At 44.1% G+C, this 15,826-nt stretch overlaps 2 protein-coding genes across 2 annotated transcripts; one reads left to right on the top strand and one right to left on the bottom strand.

Annotated features, from left to right (window-relative positions):
• Positions 1-2,808: 2,808 nt before the first annotated feature.
• LOC143902118 (replication protein A 70 kDa DNA-binding subunit-like) lies at positions 2,809-3,623 on the bottom strand (the record flags this gene model as incomplete). Its single annotated transcript, XM_077414822.1, has 2 exons — positions 2,809-3,384; positions 3,477-3,623. Coding segments are annotated over 2 exons (345 nt in total), but the record flags the coding sequence as incomplete, so codon positions are not given.
• A 10,025-nt stretch (positions 3,624-13,648) lies between these two features.
• Positions 13,649-14,149, top strand: LOC143902117 (uncharacterized). Its single transcript, XM_077414821.1, has one exon. The coding sequence runs from the start codon at positions 13,649-13,651 to the stop codon at positions 14,147-14,149; it is 501 nt and encodes a 166-aa protein (XP_077270947.1).
• The last annotated feature ends 1,677 nt before the right edge of the window (positions 14,150-15,826 follow it).

Below are 15,826 nucleotides of genomic sequence, written 5' to 3'. Positions count from 1 at the left end.
GTAAAGATACTACTGCTTAGGTTTTTTCGAGATTTTTCGAGTTACATACAAAGATTACGTTTACCACTTGTTACTTCGGTTTTTTCGAGGTGGGTTAAACGCGCCATTCCAAAATCGTGCGTGAGCACTTTTACAGTTACAACTATCGTATCGCGCGATAACGAAACATACGAAATAAATAGAGATGTTAGACGATCAACGTACGACTGTTTTAGTAAAGAACGTGTTTTACGATTTATATTTCAGTTCGTCGAATCGTCGTCGCGCAGCATAGCCGTCGGCACGTGAACACGTGTGTTATCTATCGTGGTCGCTCGCGCAAGCGCGGGCGCGGTATGAACGTGTCGCGTCGCCGGCAGCGCGCGGTATGCGGCCGACCGGGCCGACCATCTGTGCGTGACGCGTGACTTTGACCTCGGCGCGCCTGCGAGTCCTGCGACACATCTTAGCGACGGAAACTTTCCCGCACTACTTGAGTCAAAATATTATGGTGTGGATCCTTTCGTCGTCCCGTTGATCTCTAGTTCGTGGCGAGAGAAAGGTAAGTCGTCGGGATCTCCAACGAACGTATACGTTACCTATATGTAAAATATGTTGAACTTCGCGAAGACATATTTGTTGGAACTACGTTTATGAAAAACAAATTTTTATTACATGTAGTGTGCATTGATTGACGCGCGGACTGTTATTTATGACAATACGTATCTCGCAAGTCTGTCGTTCATATCGCAAGAGAGAGAGAGAAAGAGAGAGAGAGAGAGAGAGAGAGAGAGAGAGAGAAAGAGAGAACGCTTCTATCGTACATACATTATCAACGTTACAAAAATTTTCAAGTGTTTCTAACGTTGCTTTTATAACATTACGTATGTGCCTTGTGCGTCGTTCGCGTTCGCGAGTAAGGGAACGGTCCGGGATGTACAAACCGGGATGGCGACGTTTTTATTTTATTTGAGCGGGTACGTTTGTGTCGCGCGCGCGTGTTCAGCCCGTTTTTCGTTTTACGTTTAATCGTCTCGTTCAACGCTTCGCTCTTACGTTTACGCGTTTAATAGTTTTCTATTATACCAAAAGATGTTCAGAAATGTTTTTTATCATTTTTTTAAGCTGCAAGTTTAAAAAAAACGAACAAAAGTTAAAAAGACTTACCTCGCGCTCTTGACAAGGACGCGTCGAACGACAAGATGGCAGGATCGACGGAGATCAACGGACGGACGCGGGGCTACGTCGCTCGTGTTTCGCGGCACAGACGCGCCATGTGACGAGCGAGCCACATGTAAGCGCGAAACGGCCCGCCCGCTTCGCGTGCCGCGACGAAACCGGCACACCGGCCGGCACATCGAACGAAGGTGGGGACGGCTCGCCCTTAACGCTTCGCGACCGCGGCACGCGCGACGACGCCTTGCTGCGCGTCCGACGTCATATATAACTGCGTCTCTGTGTTACGCGCCTCTGGCGAGCCTGCAGGCTCGCCGAGTTCCTTCACTTCTTTCGCCGTGGAGTTTCGTCACCGGTGGAGAACGTAACGTGTCTGCAAAGATTTTACACAACAATGAAAAAGTTGCGAAAACAAGCGAGGAAACTCGCTTAACGGCGTACTCCATCAAACATGGCGTCGCGCCGCGACGTCGCGAGAACTGAACGTCAACGCGTCGCGCCGCGCGGTGTCTTGAAGTTTTGAAAAGCGGGAGGGGGGGGAGTTACTTTCGCCGACGTCAAAGTACGCAACCGGCGCGCGCGCGACGTGCCGCGCTCAGCCGGCAACGATGGCGGTTGCGACGTCAACGGACGCTACCGCGACGGTCCAGTGGGCCTCGTCGCGACGAGATTTTCGCGACACTCGCTCGCGACGAGCGCGAATGCGAAAAGTAACGTCAGATTCACCGCGCGGCATGCGCGTTAGCGTTGAACGCGAGCACATCTGACAACACGAAGTCTAAATATACTCGCGACTCGAGTGTCGCGTTCAACGCGAAAAAATGCGCGGAGATTTTTTTACCGTAACTCTCGTTATCGTCCTCGCAAGCGCGACCGTCAAGATTCCACGCGAGCGTCCGCGTCCCCTTTTCGTGTAACAAGTCACTCGTCACCGCTTGTCAACATTGTGTTTTTCTCGACGCGCGCCTCGCGGTGAAGCGTCCACGAAGCGCGGCGTCGACCGACGGCTAAAGGCCTCGCTACCGAAGACGCAGAACGCGAGTCGCAAACACACACACAGCGTGACCGGTAGACTCTGTGCGTGTGTGTTTGCGACTTGCGTTCTGCGCCTTCGGTAGCGAGGCCTTAACTCAACTTGTCGTCAACGACGACGCGCGCGCGCGGGGGCGAATGAAAAATCGGCGTAGTTCACGAGCCGCGCGGTCATATCCCTCGATAGCGCGCGGACGGGCGAGCCGGAACGGGAAGACGGGAAGCGCGACGGCGAACGCGACGGACCGCGGCGGACGACTGCGAAGACGTCCGTTTGCGCTTCGCAAACGCGCGCGCGGAATTGCGCCGCGCATGTACGCGCGTCACACGCCGTGAAGTTTGCCGACGCTCTCTGAGGGGAGCCGCGGGGCCGTCGCGTGCGTCAACCGGCGCGCGTCTTTCGCGTTTTAAAACGTACTCACTTTCGCGTAGTTCTACGTAACTTTTAAACGCGCACGTTTTCGTAACATTCTACTTTTTTACGAAATAATACGCTTATACACTGTTAACGTCCGAATCAACGTCGCAACGTATATTTACGTTGAGTTATTTAATTTTAACCCGTCCTCGAGGTCGTTATTGTTCCTACTCACGATGCCGTTAATTTAACTAAACCAATAATTAAAATCGTACTGTTTTGTATTAAAATAATAAATTTCGACACACACACATGATGGTTAACCTTTAGCGCACCGTTAACCCCAACGTTTCAACGTGCGTCCGGTATCACGTTACCAACGCTTCGTTTCGCACCGTTTTGAAACGTTAAACGTGTTCTTTCGTCGCGTCGACAGTAAAACTTTACGGCAGAGCGCGTTGCACGAACAACTTAGAGCAAACCGGTACTTGCGACCGTTAGTTTTAGAGCAAAGCGCAAAACGAGAACGAACGGTTGTCATGTGCGCGAGCGAAGCGTCGCGAAACGACCGCGTAACGCGGAAAAACGTAACGTAACCACGGTTTAAACGTTACCAAGCTTTCCGTACTGTACCTCGGAAGTCATTTTTTTCTGCGTTTTCTACTTGACTTATAAGCACAGAAGTTAAACCGCAACGTCGGGATGTCCGCACTGTCTTCGTGGCAGGGCACGATTTCTGTATCCGTAGTCATCACCATCTCGTACGGGTTGTCCAACATATTAAATTGTTTGTTCGCTAACTTTAGTGTGCACCGCGAGATATAGTAGACCTTTCCAGGCTGTAAAAAAAAAAAACATTTAACACCGTACGCCTTCCTAGAGAGACAAAGTTTCCGACACTCCGAGTTGCGTTCAGTCCGCGGACACGTACCTCTATCCGGTTATAGAACTTGTCGCATAGATCTTTGAATGCGATACATCGAATTTCGCCGCTTCCATCAATCAGATCCATGGAAAAAAGCTTGCCTTCTCCACGGGAGTTGCTCCATGTTCTGCATGGAGACTTCGTAGTCACGCGAACTTTGATCACCTATCTGAAAACACCGTTGTCCGTGTCTCTTCATCTTCATGGTCGTGTCGTTGAACGGCGCGTTTCGACAGAAGAGACGTTTCTTACCTGTTTTGGAAGGCGTTACGGCAGCGAGTGGTACAGTAACGCGCGGAGAAGAAGCCGCGGGCTGTGGTGAAAAACTGCTTTTGGCTGCACTTGGTCGTAACAAAAAATTTTTTTTAAACGCCCCGCAAAAAACGTTTGCAAACTCACGCGACGTGGTACGTTCGTCTAGACACACGTGAAGCAAGCTAACGCGCGACTCACTAGGTGGAGAAGAAGAATTAGCAGCTGTGGCCGGAATGGTGGCGTCAGCCGCTGCGTTACGGTGCATCGTAGTTGGCGTGCCTATCCTGTGCCCAACTTCACTGCCAGAAACCAACACTTCGATATCCATGATCACCATCACTTTCCTGCAAGAAAAAAATATGCCGGACACTTGACGTGTTCACTTCGTTTACGGCAAAAAGAAAGATGTAACGACGACATACGTTTCTTTGTCACTGCTATTCACCGAACCCAAATGATAACTCCCGATTCTGCAGATTGCATTCTCAGTCAAACGTCCATCCGTGATAAACGTATTTAATTGAGTTGCCAACATGGTAAACGAGTTTATGTTCTGTCCATCGAACACTAGCAATCTGTAGCGATCAGTAGCGACACCTGCTCTCACAAAGGGTTTCGATATTTTTTGGTAGCCCTGTAAACATCGGACACGCCGCGTAGGTGAGTCGTCAGTCGTCACCTTGTCTCGCACCTCCTAAGGCTCAGTTCAACAGTGGCCAGCTAGCTTAACTAGTAGTTAACTCTCACTCTCCGTCTCTATCTAACCTTTGACTTAAAAAGAGACAGAGAGTGAGAGTTAACTACTAGTTAAGCTACCTGGCCACTGTTGAACTTAAGCACTGTTGGGCTTAAGCCGCTGTCCTGTGCAACCGCCGACGTTTTGCGTTCCAAACGTCGGACGCCGACAAACGTAAACGCGAACAAACACTTAAAGTAAAACAAAACGGCCGCGGAAAGGGACAGAAGCACGTGTCCTGACTCTACTGAACAAACTTAACGCTGTAGAAAAACGTGGACTTTCGAACGAAACACGTTTGCGGTACTAACTTACGAAGCGGCGACAGCGCAGAACGGGACGTCTGTATTTTTTTAACGACAGTTTTGGTCGTGTTGCGCAGCTTTTTTACCATATATATAGTATCAGCACAACGCGACCGACTGTCTCGTTAAGAAGTTACAAACGCTTGCTACTAACGTGTATACTCACTAATATTTGAAGCACCGGTTTCTCGACGTCTATGCCCCGCATGATTCTCTGCGAAAACGAAATGGTTGATGAGTGTTACACTTCCGTTAACATGTTGTGCAGTTTCGTCGCAGCGTAGTGAGAAAAGTCCAGCCGCGTGCTTCAACGACAAAAAAAGGCCAACGCGGTCGCGACGCGCGACCGTTCCTTTCGTACGCTCGCAAAGAAAACGCGCTTTGTATCTTGTATCTTGAAGAAGTTAGGTTACGAATCACGCGACTTTCGACAAAGCGTGCGCGCGCGCGCACTTTTACCGTGTCGCAAACGTGCCACGTCGACTCGCATGCGTTACCGCGGTGACGTCGACGGCGCGCGCGACCGTCCGGTTTCCGCGCGCGCGCGCGCGCAGTAGCGGTACCTACAACGTAGACGCCGCCGCACACACACACACCTCGCTACTCCCAGCTACTCCGCTACTCCGCTTGCTCGTACGCAGCCTACGCAGGTCGCTCGACTCCACTCCACGAAATCGGTGAACGAGTCAGGCGGACCATCCGAAGCGAGCGCACTCCACCGGGAACCTCACGCCTACGTACAGTTGGTAAACTTGCGCGCGAAGACAGCGTGTCCGCAACATAACATTATAATAAACCGTATTTATCACGCAACGTGACTTTCATACGGCTCAATCGACGCGGACGCGTTTGGTGGTCACGACAATCGTCCGTAAAACGTTTGGTGGTCACGTTTTTTCCTAAGAAATAGAAAAATACCGTACTCTCACGCCATTGGTCGTATGACTCCGTGACGTTATGGAGGATTCACCGTGCGTCCGATCACGTCCGATGTTCGACGTATACGACGATCCGACATTCATTAACAGAATTTATTATGATTTATTATTAGAAACAAAAATTTCCTATTGGATGTCGGATCGTCGTACGTCGAACATCGGACGCAGTGTGAATCCGCCATTAGCACACTGACACGTGGTTTGGAAGTTTCGAGAGAGTGTAAAGAGGTTGTCGTGTAACACGTGCGCGTGGATTTCTTGGTTAACCGTGATAGCAAATATATACTCGAATTTTGGAGCGTTATCCTGATACGCGGTTCAAAGAACGTTTCTCTATCGCACCTCCGTCCGGTCACAACCTAAACATCGAATTCAAGGTATTAATACACGTAGACACCGAAAACTACGGAGCTCACTATCTAGACATCGTCATCGGCAACCTGGAACACTTAGACATCGCATTCAACGTATTATTACACCTGGACATCGAAAACTACGAAGCGCACTATGTGGACCTCGTCATCGGCAACCTGAGACACGTAGACATTGAATTCAACGTATTCTTACACTTGGACACCGAAAACTATGAAGCGCACTATGTGGACTTCGTCATCGGCAACGTGAGACACGTAGACATCGCATTCAACGTATTATTACACCTGGACACCGAAAACTACCAAGCGCGCTATCTGGACCTTGTCATCAGCAACCTGGGACACGTAGACATTGAATTCAACGTATTCTTGCACCTGGACACCGAAAACTATGAAGCGCACTATGTGGACTTCGTCATCGGCAACGTGAGACACGTAGACATCGCATTCAACGTATTATTACACCTGGACACCGAAAACTACGAAGCGCACTATGTGGACCTCATTATCGGCAACCTGGGACACCTAGACATCGAATTCAACGTACGATTACACCTGGACACCGAAAACTACCAAGCGCGCTATCTGGACCTCGTCATCAGCAACCTGGGACACCTAAACATCGAATTCAAGGTATTAATACACGTAGACACCGAAAACTACGGAGCTCACTATCTAGACATCGTCATCGGCAACCTGGAACACTTAGACATCGCATTCAACGTATTATTACACCTGGACACCGAAAACTACGAAGCGCACTATGTGGACCTCGTCATCGGCAACCTGAGACACGTAGACATTGAATTCAACGTATTCTTACACCTGGACACCGAAAACTATGAAGCGCACTATGTGGACTTCGTCATCGGCAACCTGGAACACTTAGACATCGCATTCAACGTATTTTTACACTTGGACACCGAAAACTACGAAGCGCACTATGTGGACCTCGTCATCGGCAACCTGGGACACCTAGACATCGAATTCAACGTACGATTATACCTGGACACCGAAAACTATGAAGCGCACTATCTGGGTCCCGTCATCGGCAACCTGGGACACCTAGACATCGAATTCAACGTATTCTTACACCTGGACACCGAAAACTATGAAGCGCACTATGTGGACTTCGTCATCGGCAACGTGAGACACGTAGACATCGCATTCAACGTATTATTACACCTGGACACCGAAAACTACCAAGCGCGCTATCTGGACCTTGTCATCAGCAACCTGGGACACGTAGACATTGAATTCAACGTATTCTTGCACCTGGACACCGAAAACTATGAAGCGCACTATGTGGACTTCGTCATCGGCAACGTGAGACACGTAGACATCGCATTCAACGTATTATTACACCTGGACACCGAAAACTACGAAGCGCACTATGTGGACCTCATTATCGGCAACCTGGGACACCTAGACATCGAATTCAACGTACGATTACACCTGGACACCGAAAACTACCAAGCGCGCTATCTGGACCTCGTCATCAGCAACCTGGGACACCTAAACATCGAATTCAAGGTATTAATACACGTAGACACCGAAAACTACGGAGCTCACTATCTAGACATCGTCATCGGCAACCTGGAACACTTAGACATCGCATTCAACGTATTATTACACCTGGACACCGAAAACTACGAAGCGCACTATGTGGACCTCGTCATCGGCAACCTGAGACACGTAGACATTGAATTCAACGTATTCTTACACCTGGACACCGAAAACTATGAAGCGCACTATGTGGACTTCGTCATCGGCAACCTGGAACACTTAGACATCGCATTCAACGTATTTTTACACTTGGACACCGAAAACTACGAAGCGCACTATGTGGACCTCGTCATCGGCAACCTGGGACACCTAGACATCGAATTCAACGTACGATTATACCTGGACACCGAAAACTATGAAGCGCACTATCTGGGTCCCGTCATCGGCAACCTGGGACACGTGGACATCGAATTCAAGGTATTAATACACGTAGACACCGAAAACTACGGAGCGCACTATGTGGACCTCGTCATCGGCAACCTGGGACACGTAGACATCGAATTCAACGTGTTATTACACCTGGACACCGAAAACTATGAAGCGCACTATCTGGACCTCGTCATCGGCAACCTGGGATACCTAGACATCGAATTCAAGCTTAATTCATAAGAATCGACTTAAAAATTCCCTAGCGGCATTTTCTGCCAAGCGTAGAGAATCTTCTTTTCCGTTAACTCAATATATATTATTTATATATATGTCGTAGGCAAATGGTTATTTTAGGAAAATAACTTCTGACTAAGCAAATGCTATCTGCCTGGCCAAATAGCTTTCACCATTTATTCTTGCTATTTTCCTAGTCAAATGCTATTTTCCTAGGCAGATGCTATTTGACTGAACCGCTGTTAGGCAAATGGGGTAAATCTGAAGTATAGTGGCCTCCTCACCGATTTCGTTCAACTTAGGCTTAATCGACGCGTTTTTGCACAAAACGACCGAATCTGTCGCTTTGCCCCGCGAAACGAGATATTAAACGTAAAAGTTGTCAGGAATCAGGTTATGATTCCTGTCATACCGACGAGCTGTAGCAACTACGAACATGTCCTGCAGCCATATGCGCATGCTCAGTGGCCGCACACGCATGCAAAAGTGCGCAAATTTGAAACGTATGTATACTTATAATGCATATTACTTATAATTAGCTTTTAATGATGAACATATCTTATATAACATATTGTTACGCCCGTGCTGGACACTGAGTAGAGAAGTCGCGGAAAGCTGTGAAGCGCGCTCCTTGACAACGGGAGTTTGTTGATGGATTTATTGATTTTCTGTCTGGCGGATTTTTGGTATCCGCACGCGTTCTGTTTTACGAGCTTAGAATAAACGCATTTTTTAAGTTCTTTTGAGTTCTCTTTCCTTTTGCGAGTTTCGCAAAATACGTGCGCGAGTGTGGAGTGCGCGATAGTGTTACGGCGGCGAGCTCACTCGACGAGCGTAACATTTTGGGGGCTTGTCCGGGATACGAGGCGACGAACGCAGTATCCCGAACAGGATGACGACCACGCACACCCCGCCGAGGCACAGTGGGACGAAGGCTTCCAAAATTCGAAATTGCGACTAATACAATAAAAAGAAATGAATATATTTTCTAACTTATATATAAACTGAATCTTCACATTATGGCCCGAAATAATATAAGCACGGTACGTTTATTTCGTACTTGTACAGAAACGTGAACATGAACGTATTATCAAACTTTTTATGTGTATTACATATCTCTGTTTCGTTGCTAAATATTTCAAGAAAAAATACAACTAAACAGTACACAATCTAAAAAACTCTATTCCTATCAAAAATACTATTATTAAATATGTGAGATACACGATTAAAATTTGTTTATCTTACTGAACAATAATTTAAACTCTGTTTAGACCAATTTTTAACATTAAAATTAACGTACAGTCTTTGGAACCTATTAGAACCACTTAAAATCGATCAATTTCGGAAGAGTACACATTGCAGATTAATTATCAGGTGATAACTTTGCCATAAAATGCCATACGGTTTTTCCAAATCAAATAATTTGCTACTCATTTGCAAACAATAAGCGTGCGCGCGTAAATATGCATAAATGCGCAACGTTTATATAAATAGATACAAAATAGATAAACGTATTTGTATTGTGGTGTGTATAATTTTTTGGATAAAACATTTTATCTTACAGGTTTGTATTTTATAGTGATGATATCTAAATCTCATATTAATAAAATTTCTTTTAGTTTCGTTTAGCTGCACTGGCTGAACTGGTGGACACTGGTTAGTTCGAGTGAAATAAAATATACTTGTCTTACTCTATCTTATTGCACCAGTGTACACCAATTCAGTCAGTGCAGCTACACCAGTGTACACTAGTTCAGTCAGTACAGCTAAAAGGATCAGATCCAAGGTGTCATGGTTGAACCCGGCATTTTTGCTGTTAGCGATCTGGTTAAACATCTGCGTTATATCGCTACTTGGAGATTATATGATCGCTTGGAAATATGTGCTTAAATTATTAAGCTATATAAATGTACTGATAAAAAAATAATTGGGGATTCTGTCAAATAAGCCGATAAAGATAGCAAGCGACTAAGTGCATGGTCCTACGCGTTTCCTCTATTTCACACACGTACATAATATTTATGGAAATCATAATATTATTTACAGAAATTACATATACTTTTTATTAACTGGCCGAATTTATTGGTATAGGTGATTTTCTCTTCTACTAGTTACATATTAAGTGCTTGCAAAAATTTGTCGGATTTTTAGCATACTTCTTTTACTAATACAAGAAATATGCTAAAAATACGATAAACTTTTGCAAACCTAGAATAATTTAATAGTTTATATAGTATTTTAAGCACATTTACCTATGTATGTACGCAAATAGAGTACTTCGTATAAGATTACTTTTAAGAATTTCTCGTTTTTTTTTACAGTTCTTTTACAGTTTTCTTTAAACAAAACGTATCATAACTTCCTGACTTTCCTGGAAATCCTAAGAAAATTTATAATCTACTACATCATTAGTCACATATATTCAAACCCTTAATATTAAAAAAATAAAAAAAAAATAAAAATATATATATATATATATATATATATATAATAGAGATGAAATATTTAATAAAGAAAGAGGAGTTGGTTACAGTCTTATTAGAATCCAACAAAAGTCTAGATGTATTAGCAGTACATGTCAAGAACAGTTTTACTCTATCAGATGACTATGTAGAGTTAATAAAAGATAAACTCACAAATATATACAAGCTATTCTTGAGAAGATGGAAGGAGAGTAAATTCTGTAGAAGAAATTTCTTTACCAAACATAAAGAATGGCTTCAGGAGACATTTGTTCTCGAAATTGATACTATTCGTCCTTCTAACAACTTAACTTTGCGTTCTGTAGGTAGACCTGCAAAGAATTTTGAAGATTGTTCCACTAGTAGTAAGAGGCGCAAAGCACTTGATCTAATTAAAGAACATGGGATGGAAAAAGTAGAATACGCGTACAATTTAAGAGCAAAAACTTCGAAAAAAGTGAAATCGGAAGTACCTCTGAATTCCGAGGAAGCCTTGGCGCTTCTGATAGATTTAGATCTTACTAAAGAGCAATATTTAAAATTGCGATATATTGCAATTGCGCATAATAGCTCATTATTCCCTCCATATAGTCAGGTGTATACACATAAGAAGAAATGTTATCCTGAAAATATCAATGTTAACGAAACCGGAGCTAGCGTAGAATTGCAATCTTTTGTAGACCATTCTGCATCAAGAATTTTGTCCTTAAAAGAGGACTTGTTGCAAACTTTGCCTGAGGGCCAATTGACGATGGCTTGGAAATGGGGATGTGACGGTTCTTCAGGACAAGCTGAATATAAGCAAAAATTCAATGTTACTGATGTTTCGGATTCCGACTTATTTATAATATCAGCAGTGCCTTTGAAAATTATATCGGAAAATAAAATAATTATATGGCAAAATTTACAACCTTCATCAGTGAGATACTGTAGACCAATAAAATTTGAATTTGCCAAAGAATCGCAGAAGAAAACAGTCGCTGAAGTACAGAACATGAAATTGAAGATCGCGCAACTTGCAGAAACTATGTATAAAACTATTGCTGGTCAAAATTTTACAGTCAAACATAACTTCTTTTTGACAATGGTTGATGGGAAAGTAGTTCAAGCAATTACATCTACTTCGTCTGCCGCGACTTGCGTTATCTGTCGAGCGAAACCTACGGAAATGAACGACTTGATACGAGTGAGAGAAAAACTTGTTAATGATAAAAATTACGAGTTTGGATTATCAACACTGCATGCGTGGATAAGAACTATGGAATGTGTACTTCATATTGCGTATAATTTATCTTTTCAAAAATGGATGGCAAAAGGAGACAAAGAAAAGGAACAAAAAATAACAGAAAAACAACGTATTCAAAATGAATTTCGAAAGTTAGGTTTGATAATAGATGTTCCCAGACAAGGTTCTGGAACTTCTAATGACGGTAATACTGCGAGACGATTTTTTTCTGATCCAGAAATCACCTCTCAAATAACAAAAGTTGACAAACGATTAATTGAACGATTTTCGGTAATTCTCCAAGTGTTATCAAGTGGAAAAGAGATCGATGGAGAGAAATTTGATATATATGCATTTGACACAGCAAAGTTATATGTTGAGTTATACGGATGGTACTATATGCCTGCATCAGTACATAAAATTCTGATTCATGGCTCAGCAATAATTAATTCGTTTTCTTTCCCAATTGGCGAATTATCAGAAGAAGCTCAGGAAGCACGACATAAAAATTATAGAAATATACGTTTACATCATTCACGGAAACGATCCAGGATTGCAACAAATGAAGATGTTATACATATGCTTCTCATTATTTCAGATCCGGTAATGGCAGAAAAAAGGAAAATTCTTCCAAAGAACAAACTAGAATTACATCCGGATGCATTAAATCTCTTATTGGATTAAAAGTAAGATCCATCTTCATAATACACTAATATTATATATGCTATAAGTTATTTTTTTTTTCAGGTTTACATAATTTTAAATAATAACATTCATTAAAGAAGAGAGGAAATCAAAAGTTTCGTTAATAACAAGCAGCATTAATAACATGTTATTATTACGTTATTATATGGACTTGTAACAAGTGATTTAAAAAAGGTGTTTTTGTTTTAACTATTATTATTATTAGATACATTTTTAGAAGGCCTACAACTTTGCTTCTTACATATTTTTTATTATAGTTGCTTATTTTCTAGATATTAAATATTGAAAAAAAAATAGCGTATTCATCCCACTGTGCGACATCGTGACGTTGCGAAACGACGCGCTCCGCCTGCGCGAGGATTCCTACGACGCGTTGGAGCGCAGGATACGGCGAGTGGCCGCGCCGGAGGACGACGGGGACGCGACGAACAGGAGCTTCGTCGAGGGAGCGATCGCCGAAGCCAAAAAGAACTCGAGAAACCTGATAAGAGAATTTAGAAGCCAGTTCCTCGATGTAAAAAAGACTGTGGAAAAGCACGACGAGAAGATCGCCAAAATTCAGGATATTTTGAACCTTCTTCAACAATGAGCGCGGAGAAACGAAGACTCGTGGAGGAACTGCACGCGCCGGCGAGGAAGAACTTTCCCCGTCGCCGCGTCGTGGTGCGCGGTTACGACGATCTGTGGCAGGCCGACGTGATCGAGATGCGTCCCTATTCGCGCCAAAACGCGGGTAACAATTACATTCTGACGGTCATCGACGTGCTGAGCAAGTACGCCTGAACGATCCCGCTCAAGACCAAGAGCGGAAAGGAGGTCGCGACGGCTTTGCGAAATATCTTTCGCGAGGACGCGCGATGCCCTGAGAATCTGCAGACGGACAAGAAAAAGGAATTCTACAACGCCGACGTGCACGAGATCCTCGACGCGCGCAAGGTGAATCACTACTCCACGTATTCGGTAATGAAAGCGTCGGTGGTGGAGAGATTCAATCGCGTTGAAGAACGACATGTGGAAGCTCTTCACGCTTCAGGGATCGTACAGATGGATCGACTCGCTGCCGAGCCTCCTGTCGAATTACAATCGTCGCAGACACAGAACGATCGGAATGCGTCCGGCGGACGTGACGCCCACCGTCGCCGAAAGGCTGCTGCGCACGGTGTACAGTCGCGCGAAGATCGCCGCGCCGGCGAGGTTTCGAGTCGACGACCCGGTGCGCGTGAGCAAATTCAAAACGATCTTCGAGAAGGGCTACACACCCAATTGGACCACCGAGATCTTTCGCATAGCCAGAGTGCAAAGGACCAATCCCGTCACGTATCTGCTGAGGGACATTCGCGGGGAGGCGATAGCCGGAGGATTCTACGAGCACGAGTTGCTGCGCGTCTCCGATCCCGACGTATATCTCGTGGAAAAGGTCTTGCGTAAACGCGGCAATCGAGTGTACGTGAAATGTTTGGGAATGGACAGTTCGCACAATTCGTGGATAGATAAAGCATCTGTATTGTAACAAAAAATAATTAGACACACAACGTGTACTTTATTAAGGTAGTTTGATAATGAAAGGCTGAGGTCAAAACAATGTTTACAATTTTTTTATTTATATATGATTATAAAAGAATAAAATAACGCATCGCAAAGCTTTATAACAGCGTAAAAAAAGACCATTAGTAAGTAATTTTTTCTTTTTTCGACGTTTCTGATACATCGAGTCAATCGGAAACGGACGAAGTCAGTGAAGTTACAATTGCATCTCAACCGGCAAGTGGATCTATGAAAAAAAATAGAAAGCCGATTATAGATTAGTTGTTAGTGTAATTTTTTATATCTGATTTATGATCGGTTTATAAGTCAGATTTACTGCCTGAGTGAATGTCAGTAATCACGTCATTCTTCATTCTGTAACTTGTGTTGAATATTGTAGATATTTCACAATTGTTTTTTTTATCATATTACTCGTATAACATATTTGTTTTTTTTTTCGTATAATATATTTGTATTTTTTTCGTATAACATATTTGTATTTTTTCTTTACGTGAAAAAAACAACGAACGATGTCGTTCTTCTTCACACGTGCCTATTCCACAATTTCCACAGTGTACATTACAAGCTACCGAGTGCGCAAAAATGGTCGGTTGCGAGAACGCGATAAACATTGCGTACCGCCGAATGCGTAAGAATGGCCGGTCGCGGTACCTCTTAATTGAACAAACAGAGAAACGGTGAACGATTGATTTTATTTTGTCGCAATAAATAAGTACCCCTCGCGCGGAAATCTCATCTGCGTGTTCTCTCACTTTCTTTTCCCCTCCTTCCAGATCTGTACTTAAAATATCTCGATGCGATCCCCGATTCCGCTTACCACACGATCCCCCGCGATTGCGTCATCCGCGATGTGTAAAAAGACGAATGGAAACGATGAAGAACAAAGAAAGGTAATCGAGATCCCGCGAAAGAAAACGACCTTGAACACGTTCGAACGTGTTTTCACACGCTCACCCTCTGCCCCACGCGACACATATAAAAAAATAGAACGACCTTTGAACACGTTTGCTCCTCTTTCGAAAAAAAAAGAACCGTTCGCCGCGTCGCTCGAGATGAGAAAAACAAAAGGAGGATGTGACGTCGACAGCGACCTTGAACGCGAGTTCGGACGCGCGATAAAAAAAATATTATTCGCGAAACGTACGGTTCGGGGTGAACGAAGAGAGCGGTATCGTCTCTCTCTCGGTCTCTCTCGATATCGCGCTATCGGGAGATAGCCCACAATGCGTGTAAGACGGGAACTTCGGTCAAGCATGCGAAGAGTGAATTTTTCGATCCCAGCAACATCGTTGACTGTGAGATCGCTCTGTTTCAAATCCTAGTGTCACGACGCTTATTTACAAAATATATAATATATACACAAAAAAAATGTAAACACACATCGACAGATGTATTTTTTTTATTTTGTCGCAATAAATAAGTACCCAAGAAATCTCATCTGCGTGTTCTCTCACTTTCTTTTCCCCTCCTTCCAGATCTGTACTTAAAATATCTCGATGCGATCCCCGATTCCGCTTACCACACGATTCCTCGTGATTGCGTCATCCGCGATGCGTAAAGAGACGGATTGAAACGATGAAGAACAAAGAAAGGTAATCGAGATCCCGCGAAAGAAAACGACCTTGAACACGTTCGAACGTGT

Source organism: Temnothorax americanus, unplaced genomic scaffold (assembly GCF_048541705.1).
Source record: "Temnothorax americanus isolate GAGA-0224 unplaced genomic scaffold, ASM4854170v1 Scaffold38, whole genome shotgun sequence".
Classification (NCBI taxonomy): Eukaryota; Metazoa; Arthropoda; class Insecta; order Hymenoptera; family Formicidae; genus Temnothorax; species Temnothorax americanus.
The sequence above is the reverse complement of the archived record's forward strand: the minus strand, read 5'-3'. Positions and strand labels throughout refer to the sequence as shown.

Bases quoted from the DNA above. Each gene is read 5' to 3' on its own strand.
- LOC143902117 (XM_077414821.1), top strand. From the start codon at position 13,649: ATGTGGAAGCTCTTCACGCTTCAGGGATCGTACAGATGGATCGACTCG.